This window comes from Artemia franciscana, chromosome 2, assembly GCF_032884065.1.
Source record: "Artemia franciscana chromosome 2, ASM3288406v1, whole genome shotgun sequence".
NCBI lineage: Eukaryota > Metazoa > Arthropoda > Branchiopoda > Anostraca > Artemiidae > Artemia > Artemia franciscana.
In genome coordinates, this window is record NC_088864.1 from 64,378,824 (window position 1) to 64,405,833 (window position 27,010).

Below are 27,010 nucleotides of genomic sequence, written 5' to 3' on the forward strand. Positions count from 1 at the left end.
AGTAGCTGACAATGTCGATCCATGCTTTGTATTTGCTTTTCCATCCAATTTTGCACCTCCACGCTTTGTATTTTGTATTGTCATTATAATTTTTCAATTTTGTTTTCGTTTACAGCCCGAAGCAAAAGAGAAAGTAGCTGACAATGTCGAAGAAAAGGAAATGCCAGTGTTGCCACCAAAAGAAAGTAGAAACGTTCGTGAGAGTATTACTGGAGTAGCTAAGGTAATAGAAAGAATCATGTAGAGATGTCAAATACTTTACATTAGATGTTTCAAATGTGTTGTGGAACAAACATTAAGATAGATGTCATCATATGTGTCATATCGCCAAATCTAAAAAAAAACAACATATTGGTGCATTTAACTGGCTAAAGTGAAACTAAAAAACTCTCTTTTCACCATTTTGAAAAACCTGTTTGTAAAACTAAAAAGCCTGTTCGTAAAACTAAAAAACCTGTTTGTTCCAAAGTTTTACCGGTATTCTGTACATTCTATACCAACTTTTCAGCTGACGAGCAATACTAACTAATTGAATGTTCAATTGTGGCATATTGCATAACAACTGTCCGCTTTGTACTTGCTTCTTGCAAAAAATTAGTTTGTGTTGCCGTAAGTAGTATAACGCTTAATAATACAACCCTAATGATTTAACATTTAGAATTTGTAGCGCAACAAAGTTCAAATATAAGAAAATACAATATGTTACAGAATCATATTCGGCTTTGACTTAACATTAATATCTTTCAATATCATTAATATTTTCAATATTAATTATTTAATATTATTCAATATTAATATTAATATTTTCATATATTATTAATATTATATGACTATTAATATTATAAATACAAACGTATTAATATAATATAATATTAATATATTAATGCTATTAGTATTCATATTAATTTAATATCATTCAGTTTAATATAAACATTTTCAGTATTAATATGTAATGTAAAAAGACTCAAACGAGTATTAATGCAGTCCGTTTTCATACTTCTACAATTTTAGTTTTCTTGCACTAAGAAACTATGTTCATGAATGGCTTAAGTAGAAATTTTAACTCTAATTGTTTAGCTAACCAGTTCTTAGAATAAGTAATTTGTTTAGTACCGCTTTTTAGTTTGGTTGCTTGAAGTAGTTTGAGTAGCTTAAATCGAAAATCAAATATATATATATATATATATATATATATATATATATATATATATATATATATATATATATATATATATATATATATATATATATGTATCTTCTAAAAGCTCAGATAAAGAATATACCAAAGGGTCTGAGTAACTTATAAGAGTGGAAACTGGTGATAGTGTCGGCAAAAATTTCAACGCCATTTAGTGTTTGGCTACACTTGGCATTTTTTCAAGCTTTGTAATTTTTTTTTGTCATTGGAACTGAGATCAGACGCTCATTACTTCCCTAATTTTACCAATTACACTAACTAAATTGATTATTTTTATTATCAAACTTGAAATAAATTTCAAATGTCGCCAAGTGTTAGCTCCATAGATTTTTTTGTCAACGCTAGCACCAGTTCCCACTTTTATAAGCTACCCATATTTTTGGGAATATGCATAATGAGATAGACCGCTAATATAAATTGGCGTAGAATACTTACATAATTCAAATTAGGCATCAGAGAGTATTCAACGCGTCAGCTAAGAAAAATTAGTAATAATGCTGAAGCCAAGGATGTTTTACTGTCCATCTATTTTATCAGATAAAAAATAACTTTTAGTAGATAACAAACAGCCCAAAATTGCATATTACCGCACACTGGCATCAAAAATTGTCCATCCAAAAGATAAAAATTAATGTCAGTGAGATAAACTCAGTTTTGGATTTTCAATTTTATAGCAAATCCAATAAGACAATTGTTGAAACTTAATAATCGTGTATTTTTCATGGAGATTTTGGCTTATTTTAGAAAATATATATTGTGTGTATACTGGCAAAATACTTGTAAAACAGCCATCAGAATGGTAGCTATTATTTTTGCTATTTTCAACAAAGGAAAAAAATTAATTACATTTCTGAATACATATAAGGCCTATATCCATCATCCAAGTTGATATTAGCAGCTCTCTGTCTTCTAACAGAAATCAATAACGATAATAAATAACAATAAATAATAACAATAATAAAACAAAGTCTCCATATAATTGTACTTAGTCACGACGGTAGAGAATGGCTTATAATTTCAAGTAAACGTTTGTTGTTTGTTGTTGGTGTAATTGAATGGAGCTTCCAGAATTCTTCTCTATGCTCCAGGATCTTTTTTCTGTTTTATCATCAACCTAGAAAAACCAAAAACAAAAGAAAAAAAAGTACACATTTGTTTTGTTTTTCTTCTCCTAATTTTGTTTTGAAGCTGTTTAATCTTTAGTTATAGTTTCATTCATTCTAACTTTTTGGCAATTCTTAACTAACTTACTTTGACTAATACAATCTAATTTGCATATGCCTTTGGCCAAGTGCCAACAACACTGCTAATCAAATGTATGGTTTCTACTAGTGGGAATTCTGGATAATGGCTGTCTATCAATAAACTTTAGATTATCAATTAGATTTGTTACAACACTTTTTTAACTGGAAATGGCAGTGACATCAATGAATCTTGATATTATGGCGCCCCTAAAGAAGTATTTAAAAAATATAGGCATGAATAAAAATCAAAAACTGTATAAGCGGATTTTCACTTAGTTGACAGCTTAAGATTAAGGGTAAATGTGCGGAAACTTGTGGGTTTCTTGTCTGTGGTTTTGGTATATTATTTTTTTGATGCTACACTTTTAATGTTTTAGTATAAGATGACAATTTTATAGGCATCTTGATATTTCCACATATTTCATCTACATATTGTCATCTACAGTTGAATCGTTTTGATTTAGGGTTGACTACTACCCCACTGCTATGATAGAAGCACATCAAAGGCCTTATTTTTCGAAAAAAATCCATGTTTTTCGTAAGATACTTATTGACGCCTATGTAACCTTTTATGGTTGCACAATTCTAAAAGGATAAAAATCAGTATAAAAATAAAGAAAAGTAACCATGCATTAAGCAAAGCCATTTCCTGTACACTTTATCTGCTCATCAAATGATTTATAGTTATAATTTAGTTTCTGGTAGCCATGGCAAACATCCCAAAAATTTCATATGATAAATCACCTATTTAAGAAAGTAATTCCTTGGGATTTACTCCTTCTTATAAGAATCTCAATTTTTTGAAACAGTTTTATTTGGGTTTACCCGAAAATTTGTTACAAATATGCATATCCATTTATCCATTTATTTGTCCATCGATCCATTCCTTTTGTCTCCAAATTTTTCAGTAACAATACAATTAAATTTTTTTGTTAGAATAGCACAAAAAGGCATATAATCTTATTGTACAGCTTTTGTTTTGTTTTTTCTTTGAATGTTTTCTCTTCTTTTTACGTTATTTTTCTTTAGTTTAAATTTAAACTTAGTTTCTTAAGTCCCATTCCTACCCTGAATAAAATTTGACTTTTTACAATTCATGTCAAAATTCCTAAAAACCCAAAGAATGACAAAAGATGAGCTCCATGGACAACAAGTATTTATAGGGGAAACTTCAGCAATAAATAGAGACTTTCGCATATAAGAAACCTCAAAGATTTATTAGAATATTCGTAGAAAGTTCATGATTTCTAATAGAGACCATGGGACCAAGACCCTGGGACAATACCTGGGACAGGTATACCTTCATTTTGTGACAAGGAGGTTCATGGGCTTAGATAATGACACTGAAGTGATTAGAAGACAATATAATTGTGTTTACTATCAATTATCAAATAACTGAAAGAATCAATTCTGAAAATATTTAATCCCTTATCTGATTTTTTATTCGAGCCTTTTTAATCCTAACCTATTTCAGCACAATCTTTATCTTTTATATATATACAGATAATCAAAGGAGTCTAAGTTTTACCAAGTCTAATTTTACCATATGTTGTATTTGTATTGGACTTTTATGTAAAATTTTTCTACAGGGAGGGGTTCATATCTGGCAGTTTCTGAATGTTCTACGTGTAAAGTGAATATTCAAAGAGAACAAAAGTAATTCATTCAATTCTTGTCAATATTGAAGGAAATTGTCATAGTTTTTTTTTATTAACCCATTTATGGATAATTTGGAAAGTTCACTAAGCCAAGTTTATTTAATATTGCCCATACTATATTTGTGTGAATGATAATTTGAAATGTAAGGTTTACAATGGCTATTAGAACAGCAAATAATATATATTAATAAAGAACTGGCAATGCTCAGGAGAATCAATGGGGCCGAATTCTAGCACCTATCAACTGGATTAATCAAAATTAGCGCTTTAGTACTGTCTCTGATACCCCTTCCTATACATCGAACATTTTTACAAACTCTATTTGAGAAATTTGATTAAGTGTCAATTGACGCTTTACAAGTGACTCCACTTTGGAAAAGCCGATTCTACTTGTGTCACCGCTTATCCATCCAATACAACAATACGACGATCTTATTAGAGGCAAAAAGAAACACTCCACACTGAATATTAGAAGAAAAGCTTTGTAAGAAGCAGCAGCTTTATTTAGAATAATGCTGCACCTTCAAAGTGTTTTCTCAAGGAGGTCCATGAATGTCAGCAATAAGATCATGAGTTCTTCAATCGATTGACTCAAGCCTGATTGACCGCTGAGGAGCCAGTGTTGCGCTTAATTCAATCGGTTGGTGGTGATTGATAGTAAATTCGAATGGCTCAAGCAGTTGAAATGGTTGATTGAACATCCTTGTCCATTTTAATCGTAAGTCTGTCACCAGCAACCATGGAAACATCTCGAAACATGGAAATCAAAACTTGAGTTTGGATATTTAACGATAGAATTATATGATTTTTTTTAACAATGGCGAGGATTTGAAATAACTATGATCCGATAAGAAAATATTAAATATGAAAATGTATCTCAATTTTTATCACTCCGTAGCGTCGACCAACGACGTTTCCTACAACATTTTTTCTGCTTAAGGACAACCAGAGTCAAGGCAAGAAAGGCCAAGTGGCCAGAAGGGCCAGAGTCAAGGACAGAAAGGCCATACATCATTTGATTTACAGAATCGATTGATCAAACAGCTAGATCTTCTAATGACTACTTAAGATATTTTGAGAGAATATGTCTTTGAAAACGCGCTTAAATGTCCTTTTATCTGGAAGTTCAACAGTCGTAATTTTGTACAGAAAACGTAGTTCATAGGCCCGTGAAAAATGTAATAACAATAAAAAAAGAAGGAAAATACGAAGAGTATGACCCTCTTCTAATCCTATAATAGATGAATCAATGTAAGACAAAATCAACGCAACGCAACACAAGACGATATCAGAACTTCAGCTTCCACTGGAATCCTGAAACAGTTAGAAATCATAATTCTTTTTTGATGAACCGGAAGCAGCTATGGATCAGAACATGACACTAAGCCAAAGCCTTCTATAATTACCCCCCTCCCCTAACCCCCTGTAAAAATTTTCTGTAAGGGCATATGTCTTAAAATTCATGTAAATACTTAAAACATGGAAAATTCTTATTTACGTGTTTTGTTCCAGAATGTTGCTAAGGAGCTTCTGCCTATCGTTGGTCAGGCTTTTGAAGCTTACGTTGCAGGCCAACAATCAAATGACCAATGAAAGGTAAGATAAATATAATCTAATAGCAGCAAATAAAAAAATCTTGCATGATATTCGGTCCTGCTGCTTGTATTTACTCTTTAACTTCATAAAATATATAACAACTAAAAAAAACATGTAAAGGTGTGGTGAAAAGGTCTCGGAATATTCTTACATTTAAGGAATTAATTTTTTTTATTCTTTTGCTCGGTGGTCATTTATCAATTTTTGCAAATTAATGCCATGACTCTCACTTATCATAGCATGTTTTTTATACTTCTAAAAAATACTGCTAGAGCAAGAGGAGGTTCATCTAGGCAGGGGTAAGATGCAGGGCTAGAGCAGGGGCAAGATGAGGTTTCTGTGGAGAGCTTGGTAGAGCAAGAATATGTAAGTTAATCATGCCTGAGGGTGAGGTTTGTCCTAAAAGTGTAAAATAAAACAAAAGTATTAAAAGTATAAACAAGAACAAAAAGTATAAAAAGCACGGAAATACTTAATTTACTTTTTTTGCTTTGGGTTTTATTTGGGCCAAAGCTAAAATACTTTTTTAACGAAAATAAGACATTTTTTAAGGTTTTACCTCTTCGCTTTTCTTTTCTACTCTGCTTCATTTGTTTCCACTTTTGGACTAAAATTCAATCCAAGTTTTTTTCTTTTACTTGTTTTGTACTTTTTTACTTTTGCTATGTAGTGATGCACTGTCAATAGGAGCGCAAGTAGTTTTAAACTTACCAAAAGTCAGTTTCTTTTGAGCTTCTCACTTTCTTTGCTTTGAAGGTGATGGTGTTTTAATCTTAAGTTACCGGGTTAAATTTATATGAAAATATTGTAAAAAATCACGCCGGCACCCCTGCTACTGTTCTTTAGAAGGACTAATAGCCTTATTTTACTTTAATAATAAAAATAAATAATAAGTACCCTCCCTACAAATGGTTAATTGACTGTATAAAGATATTGTCGTGTGAATCACACGATGAGTTATTCAGCGTATTAGAATGTACATTTTACTTGTAGATCTTTATAGCTATTAAATAAAAAAAAAACACATTTTTTTTTCAACTGAAAGTAAGGAGTAAAATTGATTACGGTAAAGATTCACTTTTGTCTAAACTATTTAAGAACAACTACTCATAAATAACCTTACACTATAAAGCGGTATGAAACTTTAGCATGGAGAGTTGAGAGTTCAGTAGTGGGTATATATATATATATATATATATATATATATATATATATACATATATATATATATATATATATATATATATATATATATATATATATATATATATATATATATATATATATATATATATATATATATATATATATATATATATACATATATAACATATATAAAATAAATGGCATCCTGAAAATTCGCATCCTGGTATATTCTAGTCTAAAAAAACGATTTAGATAGGTCAGAAGTTTGAGAAAATTCGTTAAGAGCATTAAATTTGGGAAAAAAAATATTTACGTGTGACGTCATTTTTATATACATTAGTATTGCAATGACGTTGTTGCACTTGTCACACTTATGTAGAAAAATTGAAGATTTAAAAGTTTATATTAAATTGCTCAAAGAGCAAAAAACTAGTGATAGCACAAAAATTTGCATTTATTTTGACAAGGGATTGCAACATTTCAAAAACCTTAAAAAAGAAAACCAAAAGTTTGAGGCTTAGTAGAAATCGTTGTTAGAAAAACATCATTACCGAATTTCTTTTCTTATAAGTATCAGCAATATCTTTTTAAGAAGTGAAAAAAAGCTGAACAGTTTTTGAGTTCCATTCAGAATCACTTAAGTTATTAAATTGCAAAAATATTTACAGTACCTGAGCTATAATTCTAATCTTCTAATTCAAACTAGAAAAATACCGGAAAATTTTAAAATTAGTTTATTTTTGTTAGATAAAACCAACTCGCTACGTGATTAACATCGCAGGTTTGAACGCAACCTTTTATTTAATGTCAGTAGGAAGGCCCAAAAACCGAAAATTTGCAATTATTACAAATGGTTCTCTATTTTGACAATTGATTATAACAATTCAAAAATCTTAAAAAAAAACAACAAAAGTTTCAAGCTTAGTTAGAAATTGGACTAGCTCCAATAATAAAATATCTTTGGAAAGTATGAAAAGACATTAAATGGTGTAAAGAGAAGAAAACTGGTAATTGCAAAAATATTTGTTTATATTTTAACAAGGGATTTCAACAATTCATAAGCCTTAAAAAAGAAAACCTTTTGAACGCAAACCAGTTATACAATGTCAGTAAGAAGGCCCAAAAAGTGAAAATTTGCAATTATTACAAATGATGATTCTCTAGTTTCACAACAATTCACAAACCTTAAAAAAGAAAACCAAAACTTTGAAGCATAGTACACATCGTTGTTAGAAATCGGACAAGCTTAAATAATCAAATATCTTTGAACTGTCCAGTATGAAAAGACATTAAATTCCGTAAAGAGCAAAAACTCTTAATTGCAAAAATATTTGTATATATCTTAACAAGGGATTATAACAATTCAAAAACCTTAACAAAGAAAACCAACAGTTTGAAGCTCAGTAGGAATGGTTGTTTGGAATTGGACTTCCTTTAAGAATCAAACACCTTTGAAAAGATACAATATGAAAAGACGGTAAATTTCGTAAAGAGTAAAGAACTGGTAATTGCAAAAATATTTGTGTATATTTTAACAAGGAATTACAACAATTCAAAACCTTAAAAAAGAAAAACCAAAAGTTTGAAGCTTAGTATATATCGTTGTTGGGAATCGGACTTGCTTTTATAATAAAATATCTTATTCCGTGTTAATAGGCCTTGTGTTTAAGTAATAGTTTTACAAAATTCAGCAAATTGGTAAGATTTTCGCAGCCTAGTAGGTTTTGATGGGTAACATTAAAGCTAAATAACTTTATATTTTCAATAGTTTTAATTTTATAATTTTATAGTTGGGAATTTTGGGGGGATTTTGGCTATTATTGGGCTGATTCTCTCTTTACTTACAGTCCACTATGGCCTTTGCCACAATAACATGTGCCTTACGTAGAAGAACAAGAATATGTTGAACCGAGATCGTTCATATAAAAGTTTTTTCTGGGCCCTAAAGTTTCCAATACAGGAAAATTAAACAAATAGAACTAAAGAAAGAACTATAGAACTTAACAAACCGGATAGTTTATTTATTTTTTGTCATTTAATCTATTTAATTTCCATTCATTAGTTTCAACTTCTCTTAATCACACATACAGCTTAATCAATACCTCCACACCTTATCTCGTGTCTTGCCTCTTTTACTTGTTGGTATTGTATTGAATTTATCAAAGTGAATCGAGGTGAACGGTAGCATGTTAAATTTATGTATGGGCTAATATTGGATGTGAGCTTATTTTCGTGTTTGAGACTTGAACAAAATAAAATGAATTATTTTATTTTTCAGGAAGGCTCGAACCAGTAAGTTAAGAAGCAATTCCAGTCCCTTCATCCCAGTTGTAAATAGTGCTTTGGTATTTATTATATTTATTAACATTGAAAAAGTGCTCAAATGTTTATAATAAAATATTATCTGTTCAAATAAAAACAAGTTTGTTGTATTATAAGGCTGTTAGGCTATCTTTAGTTACAACAGGCCAATTGACTAGGTGATTACTATATTTACCCTATAAGTCTAGGGTCCAAAGTGGATATCTTAATCTGGTGTTTCGAGTTACTTATTTCAACTTTATAGCTATTAAGGGTTGGAGTAGATTTCAATATAGTGTATTTTAAGCTCAATATTTTTAATTTTTCCATGAGAGCTCATATGCATCAATACAAGGAGGATAATTCAAGCCATAAACCCTCCGTTTATCGAAACGTACCTGTACTAAGCAGACAGTGTGTGTACTGAAGTTCGAAAGCCCTTCTATACAGTAGTCCGCCCTTTTTCTCCTTTAGGGTAGCCTGATGTAGAAAGGGATTTAGTATTTTGTGTTTAAGTCGATAAAAGACATGAGGTGGAGAGTATAAATGGCAACACTTTTAGTTTTGGGGTCCTTGCAAATAATTTTAAAAACGAACACAAATAAAGAAAAAACTTTAATTAATGACAACATTAAGAAGGATGCTAAAAAACACCCTGCACAAAATGACTTTTGTACTCAAAATTTTGAAAGTGAATATTCTAATCGAATAACATAACTTTTGCCTCCTGCCGGTGCTGTTTGGTTTAGCTAGTCATGTCTGCCCCTTCATCTAGTTCGGTCCATACCGAGCATTTGTGTTTTACCTAATCTGTTTGCAATCATCAAGAACTTGTACAGGCTGTGGGACCATCGTTTTTTCGGTCTGCCTTGGGGACGCTTTCAACCAGTTTCGATAGGGTCGAAGTTGTAGATCATCTTTGTGGGTAGATGTAGAATGATATGATTCGTTTAGTTCTATTTTTAGATCATTTAGAGCTTTTTTGGTGTTCATGTATTTCGAAAGGTAATTGGTAAATGTGTCAAAATGGAAAAGTGTTAGATATAGAGGAAGATATTTCTCTCAGGATGGTATCTGTCTGTTTGAAATTTTAACATTGCTTCATACTTTAATTAGGTAAAAAATTGTTTTTAACGGCAATCAAAAAGTTCGTGGTAACAAACTGTAGTAAGGAACAACCCGGCTCAATGGTAAACGAAACTGTAAAAAGCGGAATTTTGATACCAATAGTTACATCAAAAGAATTGCATTTTAATGCTGATTTTCAGTAAAAAAAAAAATTTCAGAGAAATTGACGATTTCTTTATTCAGTAGTGCTATCTACTAGTTTTAGAGATTTAATGAATTCTTACTTTAGTTCCTTATTCGCTTTCTATACGTGCGTATAAAACAAAGTACATTTTAAACGTTTTCTCTTATAACTTTGATCCAAAATTGTTAAAATTTTCAAGAATAAATATCAGTACATATTAACGGTTAATCTCCATTCATTTGTTCTTTTCAAAAATCTTGATTATGATGGTGATTTGATCATTTTATAGATGTAATGGAAAAGTGAAAACATATTATCATTACTTCTAATTTTGAAGGGGAAGATTTTTGCACAAAATCAAAACATATTATGTCCACACGGGTTGTCGAAGTGGTGTAACTCAAGAATCACTGAATGTATTGATTTGTAACTTTCAGGAGAAGATGCGGGGGGTGAACAAATGACAAAAAGGCAATATTAGCAAGCTACTACTATTACTGTTACTGCTACTACTGCTACCGTTGCAAATACGGCTTCTTTAGCAGGTACTACCAAGGCTGATGATATTGAAGCGAAAATTTGAGGAAATTGTGAAGGAAAAGTTTAGTTGAATCATAATATACTATGTACATATAGATTGTCAAAAAGGCGCATCAGCAATATCTTTGGAATGGCTTATTGTATCAAGAGGGTTTGTCCAACTGACCGAAAGGCAGAATGCGCATACTACTATTGCTATTAACGATGCTGCAAGTACTGTTGCTACCACGAATACTAACACAACACAACTACTGCTTCTACTATTACCACTAATGCTATGATACTGGTACTATTAAGGCTAAGGGTGTGGAGGTGCAAGGGAAACTTTGAGCTAAATCAAAACAAAATTCATGCATGCAAATTGTCAAAAGGGTGTATTTAAGGAACGGATAAGGGTATTCAAGTTGGAACTTTCAAGAATGTTTGAATGGAAAAATCAATTGACCAAAAGACAATACGTTTTAATGTTAATACTTCTACTTGTCCTACAACTAGCACTGCTAGTTGTATGAATGAACCATGAATAATATTACATAATTAGTTAAGGGTATGAAGATAAATTTTTAAGGATATTGAGGAAGGTAGTTGAAATAAATCACAACGCGCCACCTATATACACAAATGAGCGTGTATATGTAAAAAGTATGTGCGTGTATATAAAAGTATATAGCGTGTATATGCGTGTATATATACACCATCTGTGTATGTATAAAGAGCGTCTGAACAATATCTTAGGAACGGCTTGGTGGGTGAAGTTCAAACTTACTTTGCTTGTTTTGGGAGATTTTGGACTAACCAAAAGGCAATTTTGTATTTGCATCCTACTACTGCTACTACTACTGAGATCTCTTACGTGCAAACTGCTACTAATGGTAATAGAAGTAGTACTACTGCTGTTAGTACTAATACTACAAAGGCTAATGGTATTACTGTGGAACTTTTAGGGGCTCTTGAGGGGAATACTTGGTTAAAACAAAACACATTGTATGCATGTTACCAACAGAACTTATTAACAATATTTTAGAATCAGGTTAAAGTATTAATTTAAGCTATCTACTCATGTTACTCCTACTATTACTTCTGCTGCTATAACTGTCACTATTACTAATGACATGGGTATTAGTTAAACTTTCAGAGAACAGTGAAGGCGGGGTTAAACTAAATCGAAGTACACTATGTACGTGGGCTATCAAAGGGATGTATTAGCAACATCCCAGCAATGGCTGAGGGTATTAAGCTGAACCTCCCAGAGCTATCAGTATTGCTACCACTTTTCTGCTACTTCTACAACAACTACTACTTTTATTCAATTAAGTCAAAATAGCTTAAGTACATCCAGTTTGTCAAGATATCCGGGCAAAAATAGGGTACAGAATAAGGTATAAAGTAAAAACTTTCGCGAAAATCTTTTGATACTTTAAAACTAAATCAAAAGAACTATGTGTATGCTGGTTGTCAATATGACGCAGCAATACCTTAAGAACAACTGAGGGTATTAAGTCAAAACTTTCAGATTTACTACTGTTAGAACCTCTGTTCTAGCAATTGAACTAAATCAAAAAAGGGCAAGTGCGTCCACGTTGTCAAAATAGTATAGATATAATGTTTTAGGATGGGTAATAAGTTTGATTTTTCAGGGAAACTTGAGGAGGTATGAAACGGGAGGAGGTAAGGTAATTTATGTTTCTTAACATTTTCAAAAAGGCATATACTATTGAAAATTGCTGAAAAATTTTGTAAAATATATAAACAGTAAGCCATAATAGTCAGGGAGCCACACGAGAGAAATGTTGATATTTAAGGATTGAGGTGATCAGCAAGCAGCAGAAGGTTTGAGTGTGCAATCTAATGCAATCGACCATGCTGAAAACGAAAATCGGCGTTATATAGTCGACAAATGGGTGCGACATCCACATTTCTTCAAATTCCCTAAAAATCCATCTTAACTGGCAAAAATTATATTAAAATCGATAAAAAATTACAGGTTACTCCAAAATTGTTCAGCTATACCTCAGATCGAAGGTAATTAAATAAAGAATCATATTCTCTTTTCAAAACGTTTTTATCTTTTGCCGTTCAGTTGTAATCACAAAATTTCGACGAAAAAGTTAACACAATTTATCTCTCTTTTGGATTAATCTTGATCCATCTTGAAAATTTGCCTGACTGAGGTGTATTTTTTTTAATGGCTTCTATAGGAAATTTGTTGTCCTACAAAATGACTGATCCAGAAATTCTCTAACTCTCCTCGTTTTTGAACTATTGACAGAAAAGCGGATTGACCCAATTTTTAGCTCGGATAAGCAGCGGCATCTATCCAGTGTGAATGCGTCAGGGTATCAGATACTTCGGTAACTACGAAAACGACTTTAGACCGTGGTATCAGATACCATCAGGGGCGTCACTAGCCGTTTAGCTTTTTTGGGGGGGGGGGGCGTCCAGTTTGTGCCGACGGACTCACAAATGTGCCGACAAAAAACGCCGTTGCCGCTTCGCGTATACATCAACCTGAATCCTATCTTCCAGTTTTGTTTCTTCTTCAGGTGTCCTTGGAGCAATTTTCGAAAGGAATAATAGGGTTTTTGTTACATTTTGCTTAAGAGTACTTTTATTTCGGGAAGAGACGTCTGACGGTTCGACGTCACATATTACTACAAGCATCATTATGCAACCAAACACGGACGGCCCACTAAAGAAAGCGTGTTCTTTGAAGAAAAGTTGGAACAGAAACCCTTCCCTGTCGTCTTCAAATCTGATTCAGCCTGGAAAGTTTGGGAAGATGTACCTCAAGAGAAAAATAGAGGCGACCGATAAATGCAGCGATCTCATTGGTTTGTCAGGTGACCAGAAAGTTCCCGTTTCAGACTTTTTCACGATCTGGCTTCTTTGTAGAGCTTTGCCGACGCAGCTCATTAATGTATCAAGTGACTCGGCAGAATCTCAACCATATTTTGGTTTCAAGTGTTTCTCAGCAGTGTATGGCTGTAAGGCTGATATTCCTGTTACCAGGATCGGATACCTGCCAGTGGTTCCCCACTCTCCCTCGAACCCAGCAGTCGTGGAAGAAGTCATTAAGTCTTTCCAGAAAACTGCCAGAGAACTGGGACTGAGTTACACCGTCGTCAAATGTGACCAGGCCGTATATGAAATCGTTCATGCTCGAGAGTCAGAAATCCTGAAGCATATTCTGATGTTGTCCTCAGAATGGCCGGTCTTCATATTTTAATGAACTTCATGGGTGCCATCGGTCATATAATGAAGTGCTCGGGCCTAGAAGAGGTGATTTACGAGACTGGAATTCTATTGGAAGGAACCGCAAAGAAAGTGATGAGTGGTAAACCGTACTATAAAGCTCTCGCTGCTCATACGTTAGTCCTCGAGGCAATATCCATTCTGTACTGAGAAGCTTTCGAAAATTTTTGCGCAGAATCAGACGATTCATCGTGCATCACTATCTTTGAAGAAATGGGAGTTTTACTGCAAAACTTGAAGATCTCAAGAGAGGGTGATGAGAACTTGAACTGTCTAAAGGAAAAACTTACCGCATTGTCCCCGTGGTTAGAAAGGTTCGAGACTTCTCGTGCACGCTCAAAAACCCACAAGTTCTGGAAGCAGTACAAAGAAATGGTACTGGTTTTGTGGCAGTTTTTGTACAGTGAAAGATCTGGTGACTGGGATGGCCATCTTGAAGGAGCTAGCAAAATGCTTCCTTATTTAGTTGCATGTGGTCACTATAAGTATGGCACTTGCTTGATTGAGTACCTGGCTGAGATGCAGGGCTAACCTCAAGAAGTAGATCAGGCATTCCACAATGGACTGTTCAATGTGAAGAGGAGGAATGCAAAATTCAACTGCATATCCCCAGACCATGCTGTAGAATCTACCATTAATTTAGATTCAAAAACGGAAGGTGGAATGACGGGTATTACCATGAATGAGTTGGCACTGGTGAAGTGGACTTTAACTCTTCCGTTCTGTGCCTCAGTCTCGTCTACATTCACTGAGATGCTACGCATTGTTCCCCAGACTGAGTTTGACTCCTCTCACCACGAAGATAACCCTTCCTTCGTTCTGCGGCAACACATGGCTGTTGATAAAGTGAAGTCTGTTCTGGAAGCCAGGCTCAATCCCTTTCGATCCACTGACGAAGATATGCTGAATATTTATACGCTTGAGACAGTTGATAGTGAGATAGCTGACAATCTCCTCAGTGTGCGATCTGTTGGAAGCGGAGCGGTTGATCGCTACTTGGACGGTGAAAAAGGTGCCTTTAGCAAAGTAAAGGTCATGAATAATGAGAAGGCGAAACAGAAAAAAGCAACCAATACTTCTAGTGCTGTAAATAGCCTTACCAATGTTGAACTTCAAACGGTCAAAAGGGGATTGGTGAGTGTTGACTTTACAGGCGAAAGAGGACTTCACCATCTAAAGAATTTGCTTTCCCATGAGCTTCTTCCATATGCACCTTCTATATTCCAGAGAAGTGCCATATCTGGAATGGTTGTGCTTCGGACAGGAACAAAGTCAGCTCTTCTGGAGTATTTGAAAACAAAAATCAGCTTGAGCGAGTGGCCCGTTAACCTCGAGATTAGCAGTGAGTCGACTCACTCAAGGGTGGTAGACTTGATGCCCTACCTCAGAAGCCATCCACCAAATCCATCGGAAACCGTTGAGAGCTATGGAAAACGGACATTTTCTACGCTTGTGTCTTTCAACAGCAACGTTAAGGAGCTGCACGTCCTTGCAGATAGATATGATGGGATTTTTGGATATTCCGACGAAGAAGGCAAGGTGATCTGCCTAAAGGACTGCGGTGGTTGCCATGAGCAGCGAGGATGTTCAAACAGGTCTCCGGTAGCTCTAGGTAGACACTTAAACCTAGATGACTGGAACTCGTTGCTCTCAAATTCCAAGACAAAGGCAAGACTGATTGAGTTTCTATTCGGTGAGTTTGAAAACTCAGTTCACCTGCTGCAAGCAGGGTTCACTGTGGACCTCTCAGGAGGCTTTCGAGACCGGATGAGAATGGTGATGCTCAACAGAAGTGGAAATGCTGATACAAACTTTGAAGAGCGTTTGAGCTGTACCGATGAAGAGGCCGATACAAGAGTTGTGTTACACATGTTGGACTGTTTGGAGAGGGGTTTCGATGTCGTTTTGGTCGATAGTTTGGTCACAGACATAGTTGTCGTCTTGCTATATCACTACAAGTTATTCCTTGGGAACCACCCAAATTGTGAAAAGCGGAAAGTTTATGTCAGGTTCCACAGCTATTTAGTGCCTATACATCGGCTTTGCAGCAATTTACCGAACGATTTTGTTCACTCCATCTGCCTTCTTCATACGCTTTCAGGGTGTGATACCGTGGGTTTCATGTTTTCTAAAGGAAAACGAGTGGTGGCCAAGGCTGTCGAGAAATGGGGATTGGAGAAACCGATTGCTTTGCTTGTCCAAGAGATACAGAAGTCAAAGCTCGACCCTGCGGTTCTAGAAAAATTCAGTGTGATTTGCAAAAAGGTCGTTGTTGCCTCATACGGAAAAGACCCAGACCACTTTACCTCTCTTAATGAATTAAGAGTGCATTTGTGCCCTCGAAAGCGGGAGCTTAAGTATTTGCCACCATCTGACGCTGCCTTTGAGTGTCATGCTAAGCGCGTGTACCTGCAGTTGGACATTTTTTTGCAAGCAAATCGAGCAAAGCCACAGTTTCTGGATCCCCTGCAATTTGGCTGGATGTTTCAAGACGGTGGGGTTAGGCCAGTTGTGTATACCCTTCAGGCATTTCCAGAAGGTGTGGTCCCCCAGTACTGCTCGTGCAAGCGCTGTACAAAAAAATGTTCATGTGCTGGAAATAGACCTTGCAATTTACTTTGTGACTGTGGTGGGAAGTGTTTTATGGACGAGTTTGATATGCTTGATGGATAATTTGATATGCTGAGCTACTTTTTAACTTTTGTAGTAACAAGTGCCGTTCACGAAATCCGTAGCAGGTGTTAGTATAGTAATCTTTTTTTTGTTTATTCAAGCTTATTGAATAATAATCTTGTCAAGTTTACTAATAATTCTGATTAGGAATGAAAGAGAGTTGTAATCAAGGTCATTGTTGAGTATAGTGGCAATCTTCCTGTCTGAGATAATAAAACTATCCACTACCAGCTGGATCTAGGCACGAAATCTTTTCCAGCGCGAATAAAAAAAATTAAAATTGTAAGTTTCAAGGTCATTCGCGATGGTCCCTACTGTACTCGTCACTTCTGGCATCAGTTACGAAAGATTTGGCGATCATTGTGGAAATTTTTCCGAAACGTGATTTAATAGTAAAAAAACGCGAAATTTTCAATTTTCGCGGTCAAGCACCCCCCGGCCGAGTATATAACGCCCATTTTCGTGATCAGCGCTATCGATTACCCCATATTCCGTTGTCAAACCTTCTGCTGCTCACTGATCACCTACCCGACACATTTTCGTTGAGTGGCTCCCTGACTATAATATAAGTTCTTACAGGAAAAAAAGAAAAAATAACATTATTTTCTTTCTAATAAAATACTATGTCAATAACAAATATTTTTCCCTATTTTTCTTCGTGGGGTTCAACAATTTTGAAGACCTAAAACTAGTTGACTCAAAAGTGTAAAAAAAACCCAACAAAAAACAGAAGTACGTGTAAAAGTGCAAATTTTATAATATCTTTTGGGAGGGTGCAAAGAGGGCGGCTTTGAATGGACTGGAATTGAAAAAGAAATAATTGTATCTCTAATAAGTTACTATGAGGGTAGATTGGGGTAGCTTAAACAGATGGAGTTATAAACCTCTGGTTATTGGCTTTTAGCCATACTGATTTGTAGTGTAGTTCTAGATTGTTTACGATTCCCATCATTTTTACTCTGGAAACCCCTCGAAAATGCGTTAGTGTTAGTGGTATATGGTACCACATAATTAATTTATCGAGGCGAACTTACAAAAAGCACATAGATATGATCACAAGCTTTAAAATGGTGCATTAAACGTGTCTCTACGATGCTGAAGTAGGCTGCTACTTCTTCTAGTCAGTCAACAATATATGAAACTTACTAGAAGGTGAGAGGGAAATTAAAGGGAAGGATTGTATATCTCAGCTTCGTGATTTTTGACCTTAGTACGATTATGATGGTATCCCTTTCATGGTTACAAGCAATTTTTACCAAAAATTGCCATTTTTATTACCATAGGTTACTTTATGACAGTGTCATCGCGACAAAATAATAAAGAAAAATCACGTAAATACCCTATAAATGAAACTTAAAACAACCTTCTTTTATAACGAAGCAGACTGATTGTTCTGTTAGTCAGTAGATGATTCATTAAGAATACTAAGGGGGCTGGGAAAGGTGAAATATAGAAGAGCAAGGATTTAACTTCAGGTTCAGCATTTTCTAACATGGAGAATATATACACGGAGTTTGACTAATCAGAAGAAGGTCATCCGCATAAGCCAGATATGAAATATCAGATGGTCCTAGTAGGCACGTAGTCGATATTATTGATAATACATTTTCAATACAAGCATTAAACATATACGACGAACACTCCCTTGTCTTACACCGCAACGAACAGGGATATGATAAAAATAAGAATTGTCTAATGACTTAAGGCGAAGGTAAGAATGGGAGTACCAAAAGCGAAGCACGTGAATTACCGACGGATTTATTCCTCTCTGGCGTAATGCTGTCCATGCTTGAGTATGACAAACACTGTCAAATACTTTAGACAGGTCTAGGGCTACGAAATGAAGTACGCAACGAGTGCGATGGGCATCTTTTAATAAAGAAGTCAAAGCACGGTGAGCATGCTGACAACCTAGCCCAGATCTAAAACCAAAGTGATTATCATCATTTAGAGCAAGCTTAGTGATATAAGGTAGTAGGAGGTGTTCAAAAAGCTTGCTAAGAGTACAAGCTACCAATATGGGCCTATAAGATATACAAAAAACCGGATGTTTTCCTTTTTTCAGAAGTGACGTAACGCTACCACATAAGAAAGAGTCGGGCACACATGAACTACTAAAACACATTTGTAAAAACAGTTGGAGATGAGATACCAGTTCAAAAGAATTCGAAACAAGATTCAAAACACTAATCCCATCAATATCCAAAGATTTTGATTTAAACCCTTAATACCCTTAACAATAGCCCAGTTTTCAACTGGAATCACATGTCTCTGACATAAACGTGGCGGCAAATTTTTTCGAGCAAACGTGAGAATCGCTTATGCACTGCATAATTAACTTTCGAAAATAATTTTGAATAATGTTCGATCCAAGATGGACGAGGTATAATATCACTAGAACTTGCATCCGGAAACTTGGCAGAGTTTATAACTTTTCGCCATTCACTATTAATTTTCGGAAAAGTTTCACCAGAGTAACGAACGGCACGAAGATGGCGTTTATATTCTAGTTTTGTCTTTTGTTTTAGATCAAACACAGTACCCCGAGAAGGTCGACCACAGACCGACCAGATTCATAACCAGAATTTGGCCTTATTCTTCACTTTTTTTCAGCAAAGGATCACACTTCCAAATTGGTTTTTTGGTATTCCGCCTGACACGGATCAGCGGGATGACCACATCTTCAGCTTGCTTTATACATAAGATAATTTCACGATAATAGCGATTCAAATCAGCACGAGCATTGTCAATAATAGGGTACGCATTTGTGCAAAGAAAATGGAAAGGGACACGGACGGTGGACAGTAAAGCTCCAAGGGTAGCAAGGTAAAGAGACATGTTCACACTAGACCAATCACGTTTTTCAAATCTTTTATGCGACAGTGACGGTTGGTTCGAGTATACGTCAGAAGTAACCATAATATTCAAATACAGAGGTAAATAATCATAATCTCTCTCATCTTCATCAACATGCACTGCTGAAGTTTATAATGAATGATAGCAGATACAGTGGTCTAAATTTGAGACAAAACTACTACAGTGGATATATGTAAAACTGAGGTCTTTTGTTGGGACCTTAAATACTGGGGGTAGACACTGAAGAAGCGCTTCCTTTCGTGTCGAGGAAACGGTGATGTCACAGTTTCAGTCGCTTATAAGCACCCACTTGTATCCCAGACGCTCAATACCAGATATGAAAGTCTTTAATTTATTGCAGGCATTCGCATAGCTGGAGAAGGAAGAAACAGATCTTCTATCATGGGGCAAATAGGCGTTGATTAGGATCACGTTTGCAAGCCGGATTGAAAGATAGTGTTCAGAGGATTGGTAGCAGCTAGGATATTAATAGCTAGGCAGAGATCGCTTAATTATACAGGCAAGACCGCCAGAAGGCCTGCCTCGGGTACGGCAGGCATTCGTGGTGAAAACAGCATGTTGAGAACTTTGCCTTAGAAAGTTTACACTGCAACTTGGGAACAGGTGTTCTTGTGAGAGAACAACAGCATGATTAGCTAGTTTCTCATCAAGGCTTAACACTTTATCCTTTGTCCCATTGATGTTGAAAGAGCAAACTGAGACTTTATACTCATTCATGATTGCAAGCGAGAAGGTCGTGGAACTTTGAAATTAGCAAGAACCTTTAGTTTGGAGCAACGAAAACTGTAAGCAACATGATCTCCACTTTCAATTTGCACACTTTGGGGTGTTACTGCAAGGTGAGTCACTGGAGTTCATATGGGGACCAGAGCACCGTGAACATTTGTAGTTTTTATCGGGACATTTTGCAGCAAGGTGGTCAGGTGATTGACATTTCCTGCAGCACCTAGGAATTCGCCGATATTCACACACACGGAATAGTTCATAGCTTATCTTCAGTCCAGATTTAAGGACCGAGGAAAGAGTAAATTTTGTCTTCGAACGTAATTTTCACACAATTTGAGCTCCCAATTCTCATAGCATCTTGAACACCCCTGCAAGCTTTACGAGGCGCAAGATCAAGATCTTGTGCAACGCCTTTCATTATACGAAAAAACTTTTTCTCCACCATTTTTGCTTCACAATCACGAAAAACCGAGCGCGTAGATTTGCAGAAGTCAGCAGCGGCCCCGCTATTGATCTTCACAATGAAATTATCACCAGAGACTCGCACAGTATCAATGCACTCGCGAACAGAAATACAGTCAATTCTTTCCTTCCGTTTACGTGCATTATCGATATCATGCGGTATATTCGTGATAATAACAGTGGCTTTGCTTATATTACTACGAGTAGCACTGCTCGGGAGGCTGAGGAAATTCAGATCATAAGTTGACATTTTCTCATTAACTTGCGAAAGAGTCTGTTGAATTCCGTTAAGCTTAGAAGCTATCCTTAAGTAAGCAACTGCTGGAATACAGGGAACTTCGGCTGGGGAATGGATAACAAAGACAGGCATGTCCTCAGAAGCACTCTGATTTTGAAGAAGTTCTAACATGTGTTTCAAATGATTCAAAGCTGCGTTTGAACCCGTGTGCCTTGAATAGGGCTGGGTCAATTTCGGCAGCGAATCCCACAGGATTTTCTTCGATTTGGCAATATCACTTGATTCGAAAAATTCGACAGCAAATTTTAAGATCACTGTAGCTTAGACACCTTTTTCATTATTATACTGCAGAAAGCTCAGAACCGGGGCATAAACAAAGCAGTCCGTATCCGAATCAGAGTCCATTTTCATGCAAATAGTCTGTTAATCCAATTCCAAGTCAACATAACCATGGGCAAAACACGTCTTAACCGCACGAAAGCTGAATGGTAGTTGGCTAAATTTCAGAAGCTCAAAATGCCAATAAGCGAAGGAAGCGTAGGCTCCTGCTATACATTCCCCGCAATTTAAGGGAGACACAATCCCGGTAGGTATGACGACGCTTGCTACAGAAAACCTCCCCTCTTCTGCTCGCTTATAAGTAAAAATTTCCAAAAATAATTACTGAGTCTATATGATTTGATAATTATGACCATAGGAGATTTTCTCTCACTTACTGAAATGCTGCGTAATAGTTTTACTCAAGGTCACGAACTTTAATCCTTTGCCAGGTATTGCGGAATCTAACTAGTTTCGCAGGGATTAAAATTCACTGAAAAAGCTTACTGGTTTGAAATTTATGATATCCAATTCTAGACAGATGTTTTCACCTTGAACTACGAATCAACTATGCTGCGGTGGTTTTAGTATTCGTCGTGCTAAATCGTTTCGTTGGCCTGGTATAACAGTTTGCGATTCTATGAATGCTCTCCGGTCTCGTGCTGTCAAAGATATTAGTGATAAGCTGAGGCTCGGTTACTCTAAGATTGTAGCATATTGTGGACACTATAGGAGAAGAGCGCTAACTCGGCTTTACTCAAATTTTTGTGATCATTCTGTACTCTTCTGTTCTGATAGTAGGCCACTTCTGTTGACTGGTGACCTAAAACGTGTTCGCATAAATTATTACCGGTACTGCAAATTTCTTTTATATCTACCTCGTTCTTACCGGAATACAAAACTGGTTGAAAAGTATTGTGTGAAAGATATTACTGGTGCTTTTGAAAAATTATCTGCCAGGCTAGCTATTGAAGCGCTTTATAGGCTAGGATGTTTTCATCGCCTTATCCGTCTTTTTTCTGTATGTGATTAAATTTATTTCTTGTATTACTTTTCCTGTTTTTTCTTTTGTATTTTATTCCACTTAACCTCTGTTTTGTGAAGTGGATGATAAATAAATTGTTATTATTATTATTATTATTATTATTATTATTATTATTTTTATATAATAATAATATTATTATTATTATATAATAATTATTATTATATAGTATAATATTATTATATGATATTATTATTATATAATATTATTATTATATAATAATAATATTATTATTAGTATTATTATTATTAAGTCGTCCTGGCCGAGTGGGTTGGTGCGCTGGATTCGGGATCCTTTGTCTTAGAGGACGTGGGTTCGAGTCCCAGTGTACCCAATTCTTCAGTTTGGGACGGGGGTCAGTGGCGTGACTCTGTAAGCTAAGCCAGAGTCGACCCAGCTCTAAATGGGTACCTGGAGAAATCTGGGGAAGGTAAACAGGAAGGGTATGCGAAAGCACAGGATGGCTGGCTCCCAACCCCCCATTGCAATTCCTGGCTGAAGGGCCAAGAAACGGAGATCAGAACCGCCGGTAGGGACTGTAAAGTCTAATGCCGTATCCTTTTTTTTTATTATTATTATTATTATTATTATTATTAGTACCCTTTTCATTTCTCCATGCCTTTCCATTTCGGATATAGCAGTCAGAGGGCAGTTTTTTTTGCCATATGGCACTTAGGACGGCTTTATCAAGTTTAACTTATAAATAGCCATTGTATACAAAAATTATCTTTTAATTGAACTACTAAATAGCTCTCTGATGTTCATTTGCCGCTCTAGTGACGAAGAAAAAAAGAACAAAACCAGAAAAGAGAGGACCAGATTAATAGAACCAGATTGGTAAATCTTGCTCACCCTCTATGAATAATACCCCTCCCCTTACGGAAACCTCCTCCGTAGAAATTTAATTCAACTTAAAGTGCCCCTCCGTCAAATTCCTTCCAGAGAGTTCCATCCTCTCAGGACATTCCCTCTTCCTGTAAATTTGCTTGCGGACGATTCAGCCTGAAAATCTCTAATCGGTTTCTCAATCACTCTAGAAATGACCCTTTCCGTGGATATTATTTCCCAGAAATCAAAACACCTGGAAAAAAAGCCCCTGGATAATTCCCCCAGAACATCTTCACATGAAAAATTTGGCAAAGAGAATGTAAGACAACATTCCCCCTTGTGACATTTCCCCTGGAATATTCAGCCCCCAGAAAATCCCCTCCCCGAGGAAGATTCTCCCTATAAAAATCCGCCCCAATCACCCCCCTCATAAAATGTTAGTATACTTCCCAATAACAAATACTGTACGTACACAATGGGCGAATTTCATAGCTTACAGGCCTCTCCCCACGGACCGTAGAGGGCCGTTTTACACCTGAACCCCTAATTAGTTGATCCTTCAACTGTACTGAACCAAGTGGCTATCTCAAAATTTTGATCATATAATTTTGGTGAAAAATTGGGGGTGAAAAGAGGCCCAGTCGCCCTCCAAACTTTTTGATTACTTAAAAACGGCACTAGAACTTTTAATTTCCGTTCGAATGCATCCACTCTTGGTCTTCTACGACAACTATTTGATACAATCACCCCCTGGGGAAAAACACACATCAGTGATTTTTTGTGGCAAAAATAGCAAAATTCCACATTGTTGCAGATAGGAGCTTGAAACTTTTACAGTAGGGTTCTCTGATACGCTGAAACTGATGGTAGGAATTTCGTTAAGATTCCTTTGATTTTAGGGGATGCTTCTCCCCTATTTGAAAAATCAGGCAAATTCTCTCGGGCTCTTAACTGTTGATGAGTACCACTAAATTTTAATAGCCCTATATATTTGGAATCATCATAATTAGCTGATTGTTTTGATGTATGTGTTAATGTTAAAATTCCCGTTTTTTTAGAGTTTTGGCAGCCGATTCGCTCCTTAGTTTGTTAGCACAAACTGTTTGAATTAGTTGGATGTTGAACTAAATCAAAAGAAACTGTGAGCATGTGGATTTTAAAAAATGTGATAAAGCAATATGTCAAGCACCGCTTACATTATTGAGTTAGACCTTTGAAGGTAAGTTGGCACAGATTTTAAAAGAGCCTGGAGTTATTATTAGTATACTATTAATACTACCATTACATTTACTAATGATAAGGATATTACTAACTAATTATGTTAGGTGTATTAAGGCAAAAATTTAGGGAAAGCTCAGGGAGAGTTTCAACGAAAAAGCTGTATACATGTAGATTTCAAATGACATAAAAGCAATATCGTAAGCACCACTCTATAATAGCTGGAAATATCAGTAAAACTTGTAAAAAAGCTAGTCTGATTCAAAATTGAAATATTTAGTGGCCTTTTTTTTTAGGGTAAAAAGAGATTAAAGGAAAAGTATGCCTTCTCCAAAGCCCATTCATTTTTCAAAAACACACCCAGTCAAAATTTTGAGACAGCTATTTTGTTCAGCATAGTAGAACGGTCCAGCAACTATGTCTTTAGAGATATTGGGCTCGTCAACCCCATACGGTTATGGAATTGGCCCATTATGCTTTAAAAATTAATGTTGCTTTAAAACTAAATCAAAATTGATTGTGTGTATAGTTTACCAATAAGACACCTCGGAAATATATCTAGAATCACTGGGGGTTTTAAGTTGTAACTTCCAGGTCTGCTACTATTACTTCTTCTGCTCTCACTAATTAAATATATAAAAAAAAGTGTAAGTGTATCCAGGTTTTCATTTGTGTCAGGACTAAAAATTGTTGAAAAGTGTCTCCAGCGTGCAAATAGCATACCAAACTACGAATTCTTATAAAAAAAAACTGTAAAGATATTTTTTCTCCATGATAAAGACTATATCAATAAAAAAACGAATATAAATTAATTTAAAAAGCTGTTCCACGAAACAATTTTTTTGAAGAAAGGTAAAGAGCTTCACTAAGCCAAAAATGAAAAAAATAAAATCAAGTAATCTTCCAAGGATAAAACTACCGCAAATCACTTTCAATAAATAAATAGAACTTAAAACGAACAAAAATTACAATAAATAGCAGAATCAAACTCCAAACAAGAAAATTATCATGACTAGTGCTGATAGCCCCCATGCCTCAGCTAGACTAGAAAATAATCTGCACTTTACTGAAAACCACAAACGCGTTTTAAATGTTTTAACCTTTTTGACTTTAATGTAGAATATTAAAACTTTAAGGAATAAGTATCAGCATTATGTAAATTAAACTGACAATCCAAGATCATTTGTTTTTGTTTTTTAAGTAAAGTGCAAATTAAAAAAAAGAAAGTTTTATGAGTCTACTGCTTTTTAAGGGCCTCCCTCAGGCCACTCAGCGTGTCTGTAGGGGAACACCCTATAGATATGTAGGGGACCTCCATAGGAGTCACGGACCCAGGGGTACCTTGTCCCTGGGGCTTCTTAATGGAAACTGGGGGAGCCCCCACATGGGGCCATAAATACAGGTGGAGGAGGAAGAAGGCCCCTCAAATATACACTCAACAGGGCCCTCTGGCGTGTCCACACGTCCCATGAGTTACAAACCTTCTCCCGGTAATGGGTTAAATTGCAAGGTGACGCATAAGACCATCGTGGGAGGATCCTTTATAGGAGGACAACTACAGCAGGGTGTAAGATCCAGATCTATGCACAATGGCCTCTGCAAAGGGATGCCTCAACCTTTTTGGGGTACCTACGAGACTGGGGACCTTGCGGTCAAATCTCTTCCCACTTGAGGAGTGGCGCCTCTCGAGGAAATTGTAGCCTAGTAAACGACACAGGATTCCCAAGGTATTTTGATTAATGGATAATTCTTCTGGGCTTTGTCTGTTTTGACGGACGTTTTTGGACTGAAAGCCCCCTAGTAGCACAATATATGAAGGCATGAATATATAATGAGTCGGAGGCAATAGGCTTGGGACTGTCTGTGCCGGATTTTGACTCTTGTTAATACAAGAGCATCGCCAAGAGCTGAAAACCATGTTGTGATCCAGATGGGCCAAGGATTGCACGAAGACTCCTTTCATACTGGAGGTCCCAAGGACTTCTTGCTGTCCAGTTCGGAGCCGGCTTAAGCGCTTTGGTGTAGACTTGGGAAGATACGTCGATCCCCAACCTACACTGATATCCAGCATCATTGTTTTTCCTGAGGCCAAAATAACTTTAATTATTTAAAGAACATGAAAATTGGAACTTGGAATGTTACGACGTTAAAAGATGACATTTTTGGCATTTATTTACAGTTTGACTGACGAATTCAGACAATTCGAACTGGACTTATTAGGAGTTTCAGAAACTCATATCCCAAGGGTAAGAAGCATGAAATTAGTCTATATAGAATTTGTTTACTCAGGCAGGAAGGATGGGGTACATAGACGGGGAGAAGGGCTCATGATGAATAAGTAGGCTGCTAAGTCTTTTGTAGGCTGGGAAGGTATTAATAATAGAATTCTAATGGCTCATTTTATGACTAAAAAGTTCAGGGTATTAGTTTTAGTAGTATAT

General features: G+C 35.7%; 2 protein-coding genes across 3 annotated transcripts in view; both read left to right on the forward strand.

The window, feature by feature from the left end:
• Window positions 1-9,264, forward strand: part of LOC136043946 (uncharacterized) — a 30,417-nt gene extending 21,153 nt beyond the window's left edge. The window contains exons 5-7 of the mRNA XM_065729022.1: window positions 116-223; window positions 5,613-5,696; window positions 9,121-9,264. Coding sequence (XP_065585094.1) covers window positions 116-223; window positions 5,613-5,693 — 189 coding nt within the window. The 3' untranslated portion in view covers window positions 5,694-5,696; window positions 9,121-9,264. The remainder of the gene's footprint in view (window positions 1-115; window positions 224-5,612; window positions 5,697-9,120) is intronic.
• Window positions 9,265-24,452: 15,188 nt separating this feature from the next.
• LOC136043945 (tryptophan 5-hydroxylase 1-like) overlaps window positions 24,453-27,010 on the forward strand; it is a 142,320-nt gene continuing 139,762 nt past the window's right edge. For both annotated transcript variants that reach the window (XM_065729018.1, XM_065729020.1), the window contains exon 1: window positions 24,453-24,570. The gene's annotated coding sequence lies outside the window, so the exon portion shown is untranslated. The remainder of the gene's footprint in view (window positions 24,571-27,010) is intronic.